The 12942-nt window shown below is 51.8% G+C and overlaps 1 protein-coding gene across 1 annotated transcript in view; it reads left to right on the forward strand.

The window, feature by feature from the left end:
* The window catches only part of ITGB5 (integrin subunit beta 5), a 106952-nt gene extending 97166 nt beyond the window's left edge, over positions 1-9786 (forward strand). The window contains exons 12-15 of the mRNA XM_037525407.2: positions 3126-3229; positions 6030-6149; positions 7388-7554; positions 9069-9786. Coding sequence (XP_037381304.1) covers positions 3126-3229; positions 6030-6149; positions 7388-7554; positions 9069-9164 — 487 coding nt within the window. The 3' untranslated portion in view covers positions 9165-9786. The remainder of the gene's footprint in view (positions 1-3125; positions 3230-6029; positions 6150-7387; positions 7555-9068) is intronic.
* The last annotated feature ends 3156 nt before the right edge of the window (positions 9787-12942 follow it).

The following is a 12942-nucleotide window of genomic DNA, read 5'->3' on the forward strand; positions in this document are numbered from 1 at the left end:
CTCTTTCACAGCCGAGTTGCAATTTGCAAAAATTCCCTTTGATGGTGACATATCAGGTTGTTTTTCTACTTTGCTGAGTCACCAGGTTTTGAATGCTTCATGTGCTTTATTTTTCCTGGGTTTCTGAGCAGCCAGTCCCCACTTTCAAGACGTAACCGAACACGCCTTTCATGGTGGGTGAGTCCAAAATTAGCCTCAGCTGATTTCAATTAATGGGCGCTCTGAGCAGAGTCTCTCTCGGCCGTTTGTTTGTTTGAAAGGCCGGATTTATCGTGATAGCACCTCACCAGCTTTAACCCAGAACGTGGCGCACACAAGTTAGACTGATGTCCACGCGGCTAATTAGGGAACGTGTCCTAGAAGTGACCCCTCAGTTTGATGACCACAGGGGATGCAGGTGGAGGGCACAGATGCCCCCCTCCCCCCCGAGCTGGTCCCAGGGGAGACTGGAGCATCCGCCTTACTTTGCCATGTGTTAATCCTGAGCGGAGGGGCTGCCCGGGTCAGCATGAATGACCAGAGGTGGAGCCACCCCTTCCTGGCCCCCAGCCAAGTATCTTTGCCAGCCCTGTGGGGCTCTGAGCTCAAAGGAAATGCAAACATTACAACTTGTTTATAACTCCAGAGTGTTTCCATGAAGTCATTCCTAGGAGGGTGGGATTTCACAGCCAATTTCAGGACCCTTGAAGATATTAGAACCCTCCTAAGGACGTCATCGCCAGTTCTCTTCACTGCTTACTTGCCAGCTCCTTCTCATAAAGAGGAAGGACGTAGAGTGGGGCTTGTGTGAGAGGCGGGTCGCCTGGGTGCCGGGCCCAGCTGCATTGACTTTCTCTTTGGCCTTATTTTCCTCACCAGCTCCCTTCCAGAGCTGACAATCAATTCTGAAGCTTCTGTAATGAAAATGTTATAGTAACTGGCCTCTTCGTTCTGAGGGATTAAGAGATGGATGGCAGTAATAGCGGCACCACAGAGTGGTTGTTCATCCCTCTCTATCTTTTGCCAAAGAGCTTTCTAGATGCAGTCCCTTTGGTTCCAGGGGAAGCTGGGCAGCTGCCCCCATGTCCTGCAGCTCTGTGAGGCCACCCCTGTGCTGTGGTACCTGGGCACAGCTGGCAGGAGGCAGCACACTTGGCTGTTGGGTCCTAACCCAGTTTCCTAAGAAGGCTCTCTCTCACCTAGCAGGCCCCGGAACCCCAACACCTCACAGAATCAAAGGTAAAAGTTCACTGACAGCTGGGTTACTTTGCCCCAACCCACGCCTTCCTGGTGTTGAGTTCTCACCGCCCTGTTTCGTTCTCCATCCCACAGTCCCCAGAGGGGCTGGGGTCCTTCCCACTCCACCACAGGCTTTACACCCTTAGGGCTCAGCAACTCCGGCCCATCCTTTGGGGTCTTAATGTTGATTTACCTGGAGAAGAGGGAGAAGGAGAGAGAAGAGGGAGAATGACTGGAAGTGGATGCTGTGCGGCCGTCCCGGGCCGGGTGGGTTCACTGTCGATTCTCAGAGACAAAAGGAAAATTTTGGTGACTTTGGCAGATTTTACAAGCCTTGAAAGCTGAATCGGGAAAGACCAGCAGGCAGGGAGGCAGCATGAGCCCCCTGGCCTCCGAGTGATGCTGCCACCGCCGTGAGCACCAGAGCAGGGGAGCCCCTTCTAGCCCGCCCCTCTGGCCAGTGTGTCCACACTCACATCTGCGCACCCCGCGCGCTCTGGGCCCCAGTGTCCATAACCAAAGGCGCGTGTGCTTAGGAGACATGCAGGACCCCAGGTGCTGGCTGTGGAGGCCTGGGAGGGGTGGGGGTTGAGAGGGGGGGAGTCTGAGTTAACTCCATTTTCCCTACACTGGGTTTTTTGACTAAAGTATCAATATTTAATTGACCATTGAGCACTTGAAGCATTTTCACAGAATACCTGATTTAAGCTGTTGGCCTGGGATAGGAGAGGGCCACAAAGTGTCTCTTTTTAGTTCCTAACTCATTTTCTTCAGGAGGCCCTATTGAAATGGGGGTTTCCTGGGAGGGGGCCACCATCCTCTGGCCTCCACCACAATAGTTGATAATGTTCAAGTATAGTTGATCAATGTTGTTGCTAGGCTCTTGAGAACTGTGATTTTAAGTGACATGAAGCAGGTCCTTGAATACATCATTTTATTCCATGTCAACCAGAATGTTTTTTTCATCCTTCAGCAAAACAACATTATTTGAGGGCCTGTCATTCAGGTGTTCCCTGCTATCTGAAAATAGAATGTTCCTATTTGGTATGATTTGATCGGTTATTTTCTGGGTCCAGGAATGTTATTACCATTGGTATATATGGAAAAATGTTTGAGCATTCCTGGACCCCAGAAATAACCAAATCACACTAAATAGGAACATTCTTCTCTCAGACTGTGGAGGAAACCTGTTTAGAACAACTACCTAAACTATAGCAAAGTCCTTGGGTCCCTTCCCAAGTGGGCTCTGTCTGGGAGGCCGGAGGGGCTAGGTTCTGAGAGGCCCCTGCACAGTGGCCCTTGGCCCTTGCTATTAATCAGAATCCCAGAGAACCCAGCTCCAGAAGGAGATTCAGATTCCTTGGATTGGTTGGACCTGGGGCTGGTATTTTGTCTCAAAAGCCCCTTGTAAGTCTAATGTGCAGGGGTGTTGAGAGCTGCCCTGGTGATGGTCCCCTGGTGGGATCCTGGGAATTGGACTAATTCGGGGGTGGCAAGCACTCACTATAGAGATGTGAGGACCCCAAGGCTGGGAACCTAGTTTTCATCATTGAAAGACTTCTAGCTTGGAGCAGACTCCTCAGCTAAGCATTTGATGTACCAAATCAAACATGGATTTGGCTCCTGGTATCAGAATTTGAAAGCTCTCCAACCTGCAACTTGACGCCTAGACCAGACATGCCTTTAAACTCACTTGTGTTTTCCCAGGAACCCTGGACTTCACCACATAACACAACAAGCACAGCAGAGCAGACACCTTCCCTGACGCGAAATATCTGAACTTGGGAAGAGGTTAAAGGCTTCAGGGGCCTCCAGAGGGCTGGGGCCTGCACTGCAAGGAGCCCAGTGCCTGGTGTGGAGTTGCTACACAGTACCTAATGCCTCTATGTCTTGCCTCTTTTCCACAGAGATTGTGTGGACTGCTTGCTGCTTCACTCGAGGAGCCCAGCTGACAACCAGACCTGCCAAAACCTGTGCAAGGATGAGGTGATCACATGGGTGGACAGCATTGGTGAGTGTGCCCCAGTGCCTGGGTAGCTGGACACTTTTGGATTTTGGTGGATACCTAGGGACTTTCTCCTTCATAGGGTCATCTTCAGGGCTGTGTGGTGGGAAGGAATGTTGATACAGCACAGGAATGTTGAGTTTACAAGCATAGTCTCGGAGTCCTTGACATGACTGCTTGGTTCCCCAAGAGGTCTTGGGGTTCCTCTGCTAAGGCATGGTTCTAGGCTCGCCAGAGTACAAGACCTCTTTGTCCATAAGTTTCTGTCCTAGTGCTGGACCCCTAGTTTACCTTCTCCCAGACTCTCTGAAAAGTTGTTATATTAGTTAGAATGTATAATGGTGGCTGTTACAACAAATAAATCCCAAACCTCAGTGCACTGAAATGTTAAACCTGTCATTCACTGTAAGTCCAGTGAAGATGTATGTTCCTGTTGCCAAGGCATTCCCTGCGGTCATTCAGGAACCCAGGCAGCCTATAGAGCATGGCTCCACCCTGCTCAGGATCCTCAGAATCCTCTCCATTTACTTAGCATAAGGGGAAAGACAGAGTGAAGGATCACATGGGAGGTTTCTATGGGCCTGGAAGTGGCACATACTTCTACCCACATTCATTGGCCAGAACTCAGTGGTCTGACCACAATTAACTGCCAGGATGGCTGGGAAGTGTAGTCAGTCTATGTGTCCAGGAGGCAGGGAAGACACACTTGGCCAATAACTAGCTGGTCTCCGCCCCATTTCACCTCAACCCAGTACAGCTGTCATGAAGTTGCAAGCATCTGAGGGGCAGAACTCAGTCCAAATTGAACCTGGGGTTGGGGACTGCCCAGACTCTTCACCTCACTGCAGGTCACGCATCTCTGCAGCTCTAGTTTATTCCAGTTCTGCTATCTTGCCCAGCACTTTGCATTTTGGGGCTCTTCTCCTTCTAATAACTACAGTTTGACACTAAGCATCATCTACTTTACTGCTTGACAAATGGCTTCAAGTCCAATTCTGAATGTGAGCTCACAACAGAGGTGAAAAATGTTTTTCACCATCTCTGGGCTGCAGCCATGTCTTTTCTAGTGCAGCCATTATTGTCCAAGCTGAGGAATTTCTAAGGATAAGAGGTACAAATCACTTCTCTTAGCCTTCAGTGCATGTGATTGGTTTGGAAATGACCTGGGTCAAGTCAAAATGACCCTTGTTGGAACCCTCCTTACAATGCTGGTGGCAATGTACAATGGTGCAACTACTTTGGAAAACATTTTGGGAGTTGCCCCCAAATTAAAGGGTTACCATGTAGTCCAGCAGCTCAACTCCCAGGTGTATATACATGAAAACATGTTTAACACAAAAACTTGCACATGAATGCTCATAGCAGCCTTACTCAGTAGTCAAAACTGGAAAAAAAATCACATGTACCTGAACGGATAAATGAGAAAATAAAATGCGGTATAGCCCTGTAGTGGAGTAGAATTTGGCCATAAAAAAGGAATGAATTGCTGACATCCTACAATATGATGACCCTTGAAAATATTATGCTGTTTGGCTGGCAATAGCAGCCAAATATTGCGGCTTCTTGGCGGGCAGCCTTGCCCTCTCCCCTGACCCCCAGCTGCTGCAGATTCCTAGCTCCCAGCTGCCGGTCTGTTGGACCCCGACATGCCCCTTTTGTCAGCTTCCTTATTCCTGCCTCCCTGGTTCTGACTGACTGCCCTGGCCAAACCATGGCTGTTGACTATGTCAAGTCATGTATTCGGTCAACACGTATTCATTGAGCACCTACTGTGTGTCAGACCTTATGCGAGAGACAGCGGGGAGCCCGTGCAGTTTCTCATGTCCACCTTCCTGCCCCTGCATCTGTCTTGCTGCTTAATTCTGAGCTCACAGCAAGTTCTACCCACAGACCTGCAGTGGTTGCCCCTCACTAAGCACAGTCAGAAGCCGAGACTGCCTTCCTGTGGCCGCTGCCTGGTTCACTGGCGTCACAGCTGCCCCTCAGTCTGACCCTCTGAGGTGAATCTGCTGCCTCACAGGAAAAGCTTATGCTTGAATTCACCATTTATCCTTTTCCTTCCCCCTCTCAAGCTTTTTCATACACTCACTAACACCCACCCAGGCCAAGTTTGTGATTGAGGACTGAGAGAGAAGGTCCAGGCCTTCATGTTTGAAGACCACACTAACTTGTCTTGTTCCAGGTTGAAACTCCTTCGAGCAATAGGTTATAAAAACTGGAGCTGGAAAGCATTTCACGCCATGGTTTTAACCCACAATTGTTATTCAGGACCCATGCGCCATTGCTCCCTGGTGTTGACCACTCACCTTCCCTACTTCGCTCTCCCCTGCTTCCTTTCTCAGAAGTCCTCTTTTCCCTGGGGAGCCCTGGAATGCAGCACCTGGACAGAGGACTGGGACACTTTCTCTGGGTGAAGAGCAGTGTGGGGACAGGGCAGTGCTGGGCAGTGTGAGGAAGGGGACTTCTTAATCCAGGTGGCCAGGTGCCAGGACTCGGTCCTGCCCAGCACTTCCAGTTCACTTGGTCCCCTGTGCAGGCACCACTGTGGGGGCTGTTGACCTGAAACGAAAGTCCCCACTTATTTCCAGCAACAACATAGGGTTTCTTAACAAAACAACAGAAGAGAGGGCAGACTGGAGAGTGGCTTCATGGCGAGACCCACATGCCCTTCCCCAGCCCATGGCTGCCAACCTTCTAGACAGTTTCGGTCCCACCAGAGGGGGTGAGAGTGTCATTTCTCTCGGGAGATGCAAGACACCCGTGGCTGAGCAAACACTCAGGACATTGCTGCTTGGTTTTCTTCCAGTGAAAGACGACCAGGAGGCTGTGCTCTGTTTCTACAAAACCGCCAAGGACTGTGTCATGCTGTTCACCTACGCAGAGCTCCCCAGTGGGAAGTCTGACCTGAGGGTCCTCAGGGAGCCAGGTGGGTGGGGACCAGTTCACCTCCCCGGGGGCTCAGTTTCTGCACTATTCCCGGCAGGGGAAGGTACAATTCCTTGCAAAGATCAGGATCCCAGGCCACCCCCACTGACTGCTAGAGTCACAGAAAATATGGTTGTGTATCTGCGCCCTGGGCTGAAGCCCTGGGAGACACAGGTTGGTGTCTTGGGCGGCACGAAAAGCTAGGCCTGCCTCACCTGTGGAGAGGGAACTCAGGGCTGGAAGCAAGCGTGGGGCACCTGCAGGGTGCTGGCGGTGAGGAGCTGCTGAGCAATCTGGGAGCTTGCAGGGCGGGTCTGGCGGGCCAATGCTTACGTCAGGGATCATCTGGGTACACACACTGCCCGCCGGCTGCTGCACTTCCCGGGGTGGAGTCCAAGAAGGACAGATGGAGCTCTTGTTAAACATTCCTCCACGCTGCCCTGCTCTGCTCCCTGGCCACTGAGGAGGTCAGGCTGTCATCCAGACACGGACAGTCCCACCTCCTGCCTTTGGCCCAGGAACCAATGGCCTTTTTCCTTAGAGCAGTTAGGGTTTCCAGTGTGCCCCCTTTCATTCTTCTCTCAAGAAGGCTAGGGGGAGCAGAGAAAATTTGCTCTCTTCAGTTTGCAACATTGCAAACTGTTTTTCCAATTTGGGCCAGACCACATAATGTGTCTGTCCTTGGCTGGAGGCAGAGGGAAGTGTGTGATACCAGCCCAGGATGCACGCCCGTAAGAATGAAGCTTTGTTTCCAAGTGTTGTCTTTGTGGTTCTTTGGAAATGAGCACATTTGCTCCGAAGGGCTCCACACCAAGGGCTTATGAAGGTTGGCTGGCATCCAGCCCGGCCCCGCAGACGTGGCTCCACAAAATCTCCCGCCTGCTTTCAGGAAAGCTGAGACATGCTCCAGCATCCTGCCCAGGAGAGGAGGCCAGGCTGGGGTGTGTGCACTCAGATTGGGGGTGCAGCTGTGAACACAGGCCCAGGATGTGTAGGAGAATGTGAGGTGGCTACCATGGTTCTCTCCTGGCCTATGCCATAGACCAGCTGTGTGTGTGGCCTGGAGACAGTCACCATCTCTTTTAGAATCTTCACTTTCTCCCAGGAGTAATGTGAGGAGAGAGAATAGATGGGGGAGACATTTGGGAGAGAGGCATACCTGAGGTTGGGGGGTCGGGGGGGTACAGTGACACTGGCCACTTTGCTCACGGTTTTCCTCCTTGTGCCCCCTGCTCCCAGAGTGTGGAACTGCCCCCAACGCCATGACCATCCTCCTGGCCGTGGTCGGCAGTATCCTCTTGATTGGGATTGCGCTCCTGGCCATCTGGAAGCTGCTTGTCACCATCCATGACCGGAGAGAGTTTGCAAAGTTCCAGAGTGAGCGATCTAGGGCCCGTTACGAAATGGTAAGCCTGTGGGAAGATGGAAGTAGAAAAGTAGAAGCTAGGAGGTCTGTTAGAGTTGTTTTGTTTTTTTTTTTTTTTGTTTTTTAAAACTTTTTTTTCCCCTGAATTTTTTTTTTTTTTTTTTTAAGATTTATTTTAGGGCCTCCCCGGTGGCGTAGCGGTTGAGCGCTGGGTTGCGAAGCTGCCCGCAGCCTCTGCAGCGCTAGTTCGATCCCCGGCTGCTCCCCGGCCACCAGAGGAGGGTCCCACATGGCGCGCAGACCTCTCCTGCCGCCCGCTGCTCCCCTCAGCAGTGTACTTCGGTCCTTCTGCCTGCTCTGCTCCCCGCTCTGGCTCTGGTGAATTCTCTCACCCTCCTGCGCTTCTGACTGTACCCAGTGCATGTATTAACAAAAACAAACAAACAAATAAATAAATAAAACATGCCTCTATTAAAAAAAAAAACTTAAAAAAAAAAAAGATTTATTTTATATATTTATACAAGCACTGGGTACAGTCAGAAGCGCGGGAGGGTGAGAGAATTCACCAGAGCCAGAGCGGGGAGCAGAGCAGGCAGAAGGACCGAAGTACACTGCTGAGGGGAGCAGCGGGCAGCAGGACAGGTCTGCGCGTCATGTGGGACCCTCCTCTGGTGGCCGGGGAGCAGCGGGCAGCTTCGCAACCCAGCGCTCAACCACTGCGCCACCAGGGAGGCCCCTTGTTTTTTTTTTTTTTTTTTAAGACTGATTTATTTATGCACACAAGAACTGGGGTATAGTCCAGAGGTGCAGGGGGTGAGAGGACTCACCAGACACAGAGAGGGGAACAGAACAGGCTGATTGACTGAAACACACTGCTGAGGGGAGCAACAGGTGAGACAGGAGAGGTCTGCTGTACCATGTGGGTAGCTAACTGGCCAGTGATTGAACTCGTGCTGCAGTGCTGCAGATAATCTCAGGCTGCATCTCAACCCCTTGCATCACCAGGGATGCCCTGGTAGAGTTTGGAAGTGACAGAGGCCCACTGACATCTTTGGTGTTGAAAACAAACAAAAGGTGGTGCGTGCCCAGTCCTGCCCTTGGGAGCACGGCCCCGGGAGCACCAGGCCCAGTGGCAGCAGCCTCAGGACAGAGCCACTGCACACAGCCTTGGCGCAGAGTCTGGCAGCGGGTCTGTGTACCACAGGCCCTGGAGCAGGTTTCGAGTTTACAGTCTTACAGCACCTGCACACATGGCCTCAGCGCCCAGGTCCTCTGTTTGCTCCTGAAAGACTGAGCACAGAGCAAGCCACCAATGAATCCCCAGTGTTAGTTTTTGTTTACGTTGGAAGGCGCCTCAGAGGCCGTCTGACCCAGGCCTTCATTTGAGGGATGAAGACAAAAGCTCAGAGGAGGGGAGGGACCGTACCTGCAAGAGGCCGGCCCTGCACAGGCTGTCCCCCGACCCGCTGCCGTCCTGGGAGATACCAAAGAAGGGCTCTGACCCTGAGTGTGTGGTTGGAGTGAGTCACCTAACGTGTCCTTTGTGTTCTACAGGCTTCGAACCCTCTGTACAGAAAGCCCATCTCCACACACACCGTGGATTTTACCTTCAACAAGTTCAACAAGTCCTACAATGGCACAGTGGACTGATGTCCTTCTGCACAGACGGCTGGAGGGTGAATGGTAGAGACTGACACGCCTGGATGGCTGCTCCGTTGCACATGGCTCCCTAGATAGATGGGCACAGAGACTCCGGAGCACTTGGGCGAGGGGCGTGCGGCCCGCACAGACGGCCTACGGCCACGCCTCCTGACTGCTGGGCCAGGGCCCTGCTCCCAGCCGGGAAAGGCGGGTGGGGCCTTGTGCTCTCAGCTTTCCCCACACATCCAGCTTGTCTTCACAATGAACTGCTACGATCAGCATCAGCGTTGCCTATCTCAGACTGCCCCTGTCCGGTCTGGCCCGAAGAAAAGGCTCTTGGGAGTGTCAGATTGTATCAAGTCAATGCACAGTCTGACTTTTTTCATGTTGATCATTTTTATATGAAATAAAAAGATCGTGCATTTATGTACAGCTCTGATTACTGAGCATTGTCTGCCTGGTGACTATGCCTTGCACCTGGGTGTTGGTGATGGGATTGAGAAAGGTACTTATTTGCAAATGTCAGTTTTTTCCTCCTGTCCATGTTTGTGTAGTGGTTAGTAATGAAAAGGAAAGAGCTTGGGGTTGGAAGTAAAAATTAAAACCAAAAGATTTTGTGTTTGCTTGACATTCTCTATGGCATGCGCTCCTTTCTGCAGAGGTTAGAAGGGCGCCCCAGCAGGGACTGAATGGCTGTGTGCCTCCTCAGGCCCGGCACAGGCCAGCCCAGCGCTCCAGAGCAGGGCTCTTCAAGCAGGGCTCCATGGCTGCTCCGGGAGTCGGGGTGCCTCCAAGAAGGGTAGACCAAGTGCTTTTAGCTTTGCAGAAACAGAGTTCTTGACTAGGAAATGTGAAAACCTCCCTTACCTCTGTTGCTGAGGCTGGAGATCTATTGTGCAGGTGAAGCGGGTCAAAATGTGGTTTCCACACAAAATCACTCCTTACACATTATTGTAAAAAGCAGCTCTCTTCCAGTGCCTTTTCCTGTCACACTCCTCTGCCCCAGCCAGGCCCAAAGCACAGAACCCATTTCAGCATTCTTTTCCCCCTGCAGGGTCCTGAAGTGTCCTTAGGTTCCCATATCTGAGCTAGAAGTGACACCGCAAGTTTTCTGACCCTCCCTCCTACCTACAGAGGGTGAAGTTGACTGCCAGGCAGGGTAAGTGGCTTGTCCAGGTGTGTGGAGCCTAATGTCAGGCTGATGCCAAGACCCCAGTCTCACAACCAGCCTCCTAATACCAGCTCATTCTTGTAAAATCTGTTTTATTAATCACTTTTTGCTGTTGGCATCTCTTCAGAGTTATTGAGCTTTCTTTCAAAATTCAACAGTTCTCAGTCTTGGACCAAATTCTGATTCGTTCATTTTGACAAACAGAAAAATGCCAATGAGCAAATAGGGCCCGTCACCGCGCTCGAGTATGAATAGATTCTGTTTCCTTCGTCCTAATTAGTTTAATTAGGATCACAGCTTATCATGTAATGCGGGATGAATTTCAGGTAACAGCAAACACCTGGGGACCTTGTGCGTGGGTGAAACCAATTTAAGTCCATTCAGCAATAAAGTCCAATGTAAATGAATGCCTAAAATGGATAAAGGCTTAGGGACGTTCTGATTGGAGAAAATTTGGATTTGGGGAAGAAACCGGGTTTCTCCTCTGTTTAATTGTATTTTTCTGGAGACAAATGGTTAACTTGTTCAAAGTTCCATGTCAGGCAGCTCCAGGAGCACGAGGTGTGCTTGAGCCGCAGCCAGAGCCTCCACCTGAGGAAGCCCGGCCTGTTCCACCCCGGACACCTGAAAGCTGCTGGCCCCGCCGGCCGCTCACAGTCCTCCGCTGCCCCCTGCTGGACGCTCTTGGGACACACTGTTAGGAGACGGACGGCTGAGATTCTGACCCAACATGAGATTCCCTGATTTCCTCCCAGAGGTGCCCTCGTCATGCCCCCCACGCCGGGCCGCCCCCGCCCACTTGACACAGACAATGGCGCTAAAGGAGAGCGGCCGGCGGCTGCAGGGGCCCTGCGCGGAGCACCTGACGGTCTTTACAATTAGTACCTGGTGTTGCTTGGACAGGTCTCTATAGCCGCGTGCTGGCTTCTTGGAAACGGGGAACTCTTCACCTTTGTAATCGATCTGTGCTGATTTAAAACAGATTTCCAAATGGTACTTACATTTTTGTTCATTTTGAAAATTTTTCCTCATGGCAAAAGTTGGGAAAGAAAGAGATGATTAAAAAAAAGAAGTCTTTTCTAATCATACCAGGCCTAGGTAACTCCTCCTCTTCTGTGTACGACTGCTCAGTCTTTTTTTTCTACACGTATATAATTTTAACCAAATTGGGATTATACTAGCACTCTTTGAAAAGACCTGGGATTCTCATTCCACTGGGTTGATCGGTGAAACTGAAGTAACTAACAGCCGCCTCTCTTGGAGAAGATTCTTCTTGTTGTTGTTGAATTGGGATCACAGGTAATTATGTAATGCGGGATGAATTTCAGGCAACAGCAAACACCTGGGGAGCTGAGTGTGGGCTGAGGATGGCTTTTAGCCGAAGAGCCCCTCCCTCCCTCTGGAGGGCTTCCGCCTGGGCCTCCAGCCGCCTGCCTGCCCCTCAGACAGCCCTCAGGCCCCAGCAGCGCCTCGGGGCTGATTGAGAGGGAAGGGAGAGAGGAGGAGGGTGACAGCAGCCTGGACAAATCTCAGAAGGAGGTAAGTGCGGCCTGAGGTGCTGAGGAAGCCCATGTGGACCGGGCAGCTCGGGCTGGGCCTGGGCTGGGTTTCTCAGCCTCTCCGGTCGCTGCCAGATGCCTGCGGACGCGGCTTTCTGGTCCCTCTTATTGGGTCTGCGGGCGGAGGAGGCTTAGGTGGGTCTCTCCTCACCTGACTTCTCCCCTCCCCTGCTCAGGGGCTTCTGATTTCCCAGTCTGGACATGGCGCAGTTCAGACCCTCAGCAGCTCGGGTGAGAACGTGCAGCGAGGAGGGGAGAACCGGAGGCGGCTGAGCCCAGCAGTGGTGGTGCAGGGGCAGGAGAGCTGCTCCTGGGGAGTCCTCCCTCTCTGGGAGCTTCTCGTGCTGGGCCACAGCCTTGGGAGGGTCTCGGGGAGGCCACAGAGCAGCCAGCCCCTCTCTCCCAACCCTTACCCGCCGCCCCCCACCCCCCACACACACACCCCACCCCCCACCGCTGCCTCTTCCAGGGCTGGGGGAGTGTCCGGGTGAGAAGCGCTTCATGTCCAATTTATTTTTCTTGGAGTTCAGTGCAGGAAGTTCTGATGCTTCACTTTTTCATACCGTGGGGCCTGGATAATCCGTGTTTTGGTATTTCGAGTGTCGGGAAGCTGGGGATTAAATGCAACAAAGTGTTGTCTATGTGTGCTCTTACTGGGAGCCTTGTCCTGTCACGGAGACCTGCCCCCCCCCACTGTACACCCCATCCTTGCCCTGCTGCACGCGCGTGTACACACGCATACTTTGCTTCTTCTCACAGTCTTTTCATTTTAAGCAGCCTGAAATCCTTGTTGCTAAAAGGTAAAAATCTAAACTGGAAGTAACCAATAAGGTCGTCAGCCCCAATGGCCGCCTCGCTGGGCGGGGTGGGGGGGGTGGGCTAAACTTTTTATCATGTATGGCGTTAGCTTTCTGGTAAACTCTACAGGCCACTTGTCAGAATAGTGCTCATAAATGTGCAGATAGGAAACATACTAAAAAGTCTAAAATATATCAGGGCAAGTGGCCACCATCTTAGCTTGGTCTCAAAAACACACAGGCGGACTCACCAATTAGCA

This window comes from Talpa occidentalis, unplaced genomic scaffold (genome assembly GCF_014898055.3).
Source record: "Talpa occidentalis isolate TD23 unplaced genomic scaffold, MPIMG_talOcc4v2.1 talOcc4.4, whole genome shotgun sequence".
In the NCBI taxonomy this organism is placed as follows: Eukaryota; Metazoa; Chordata; class Mammalia; order Eulipotyphla; family Talpidae; genus Talpa; species Talpa occidentalis.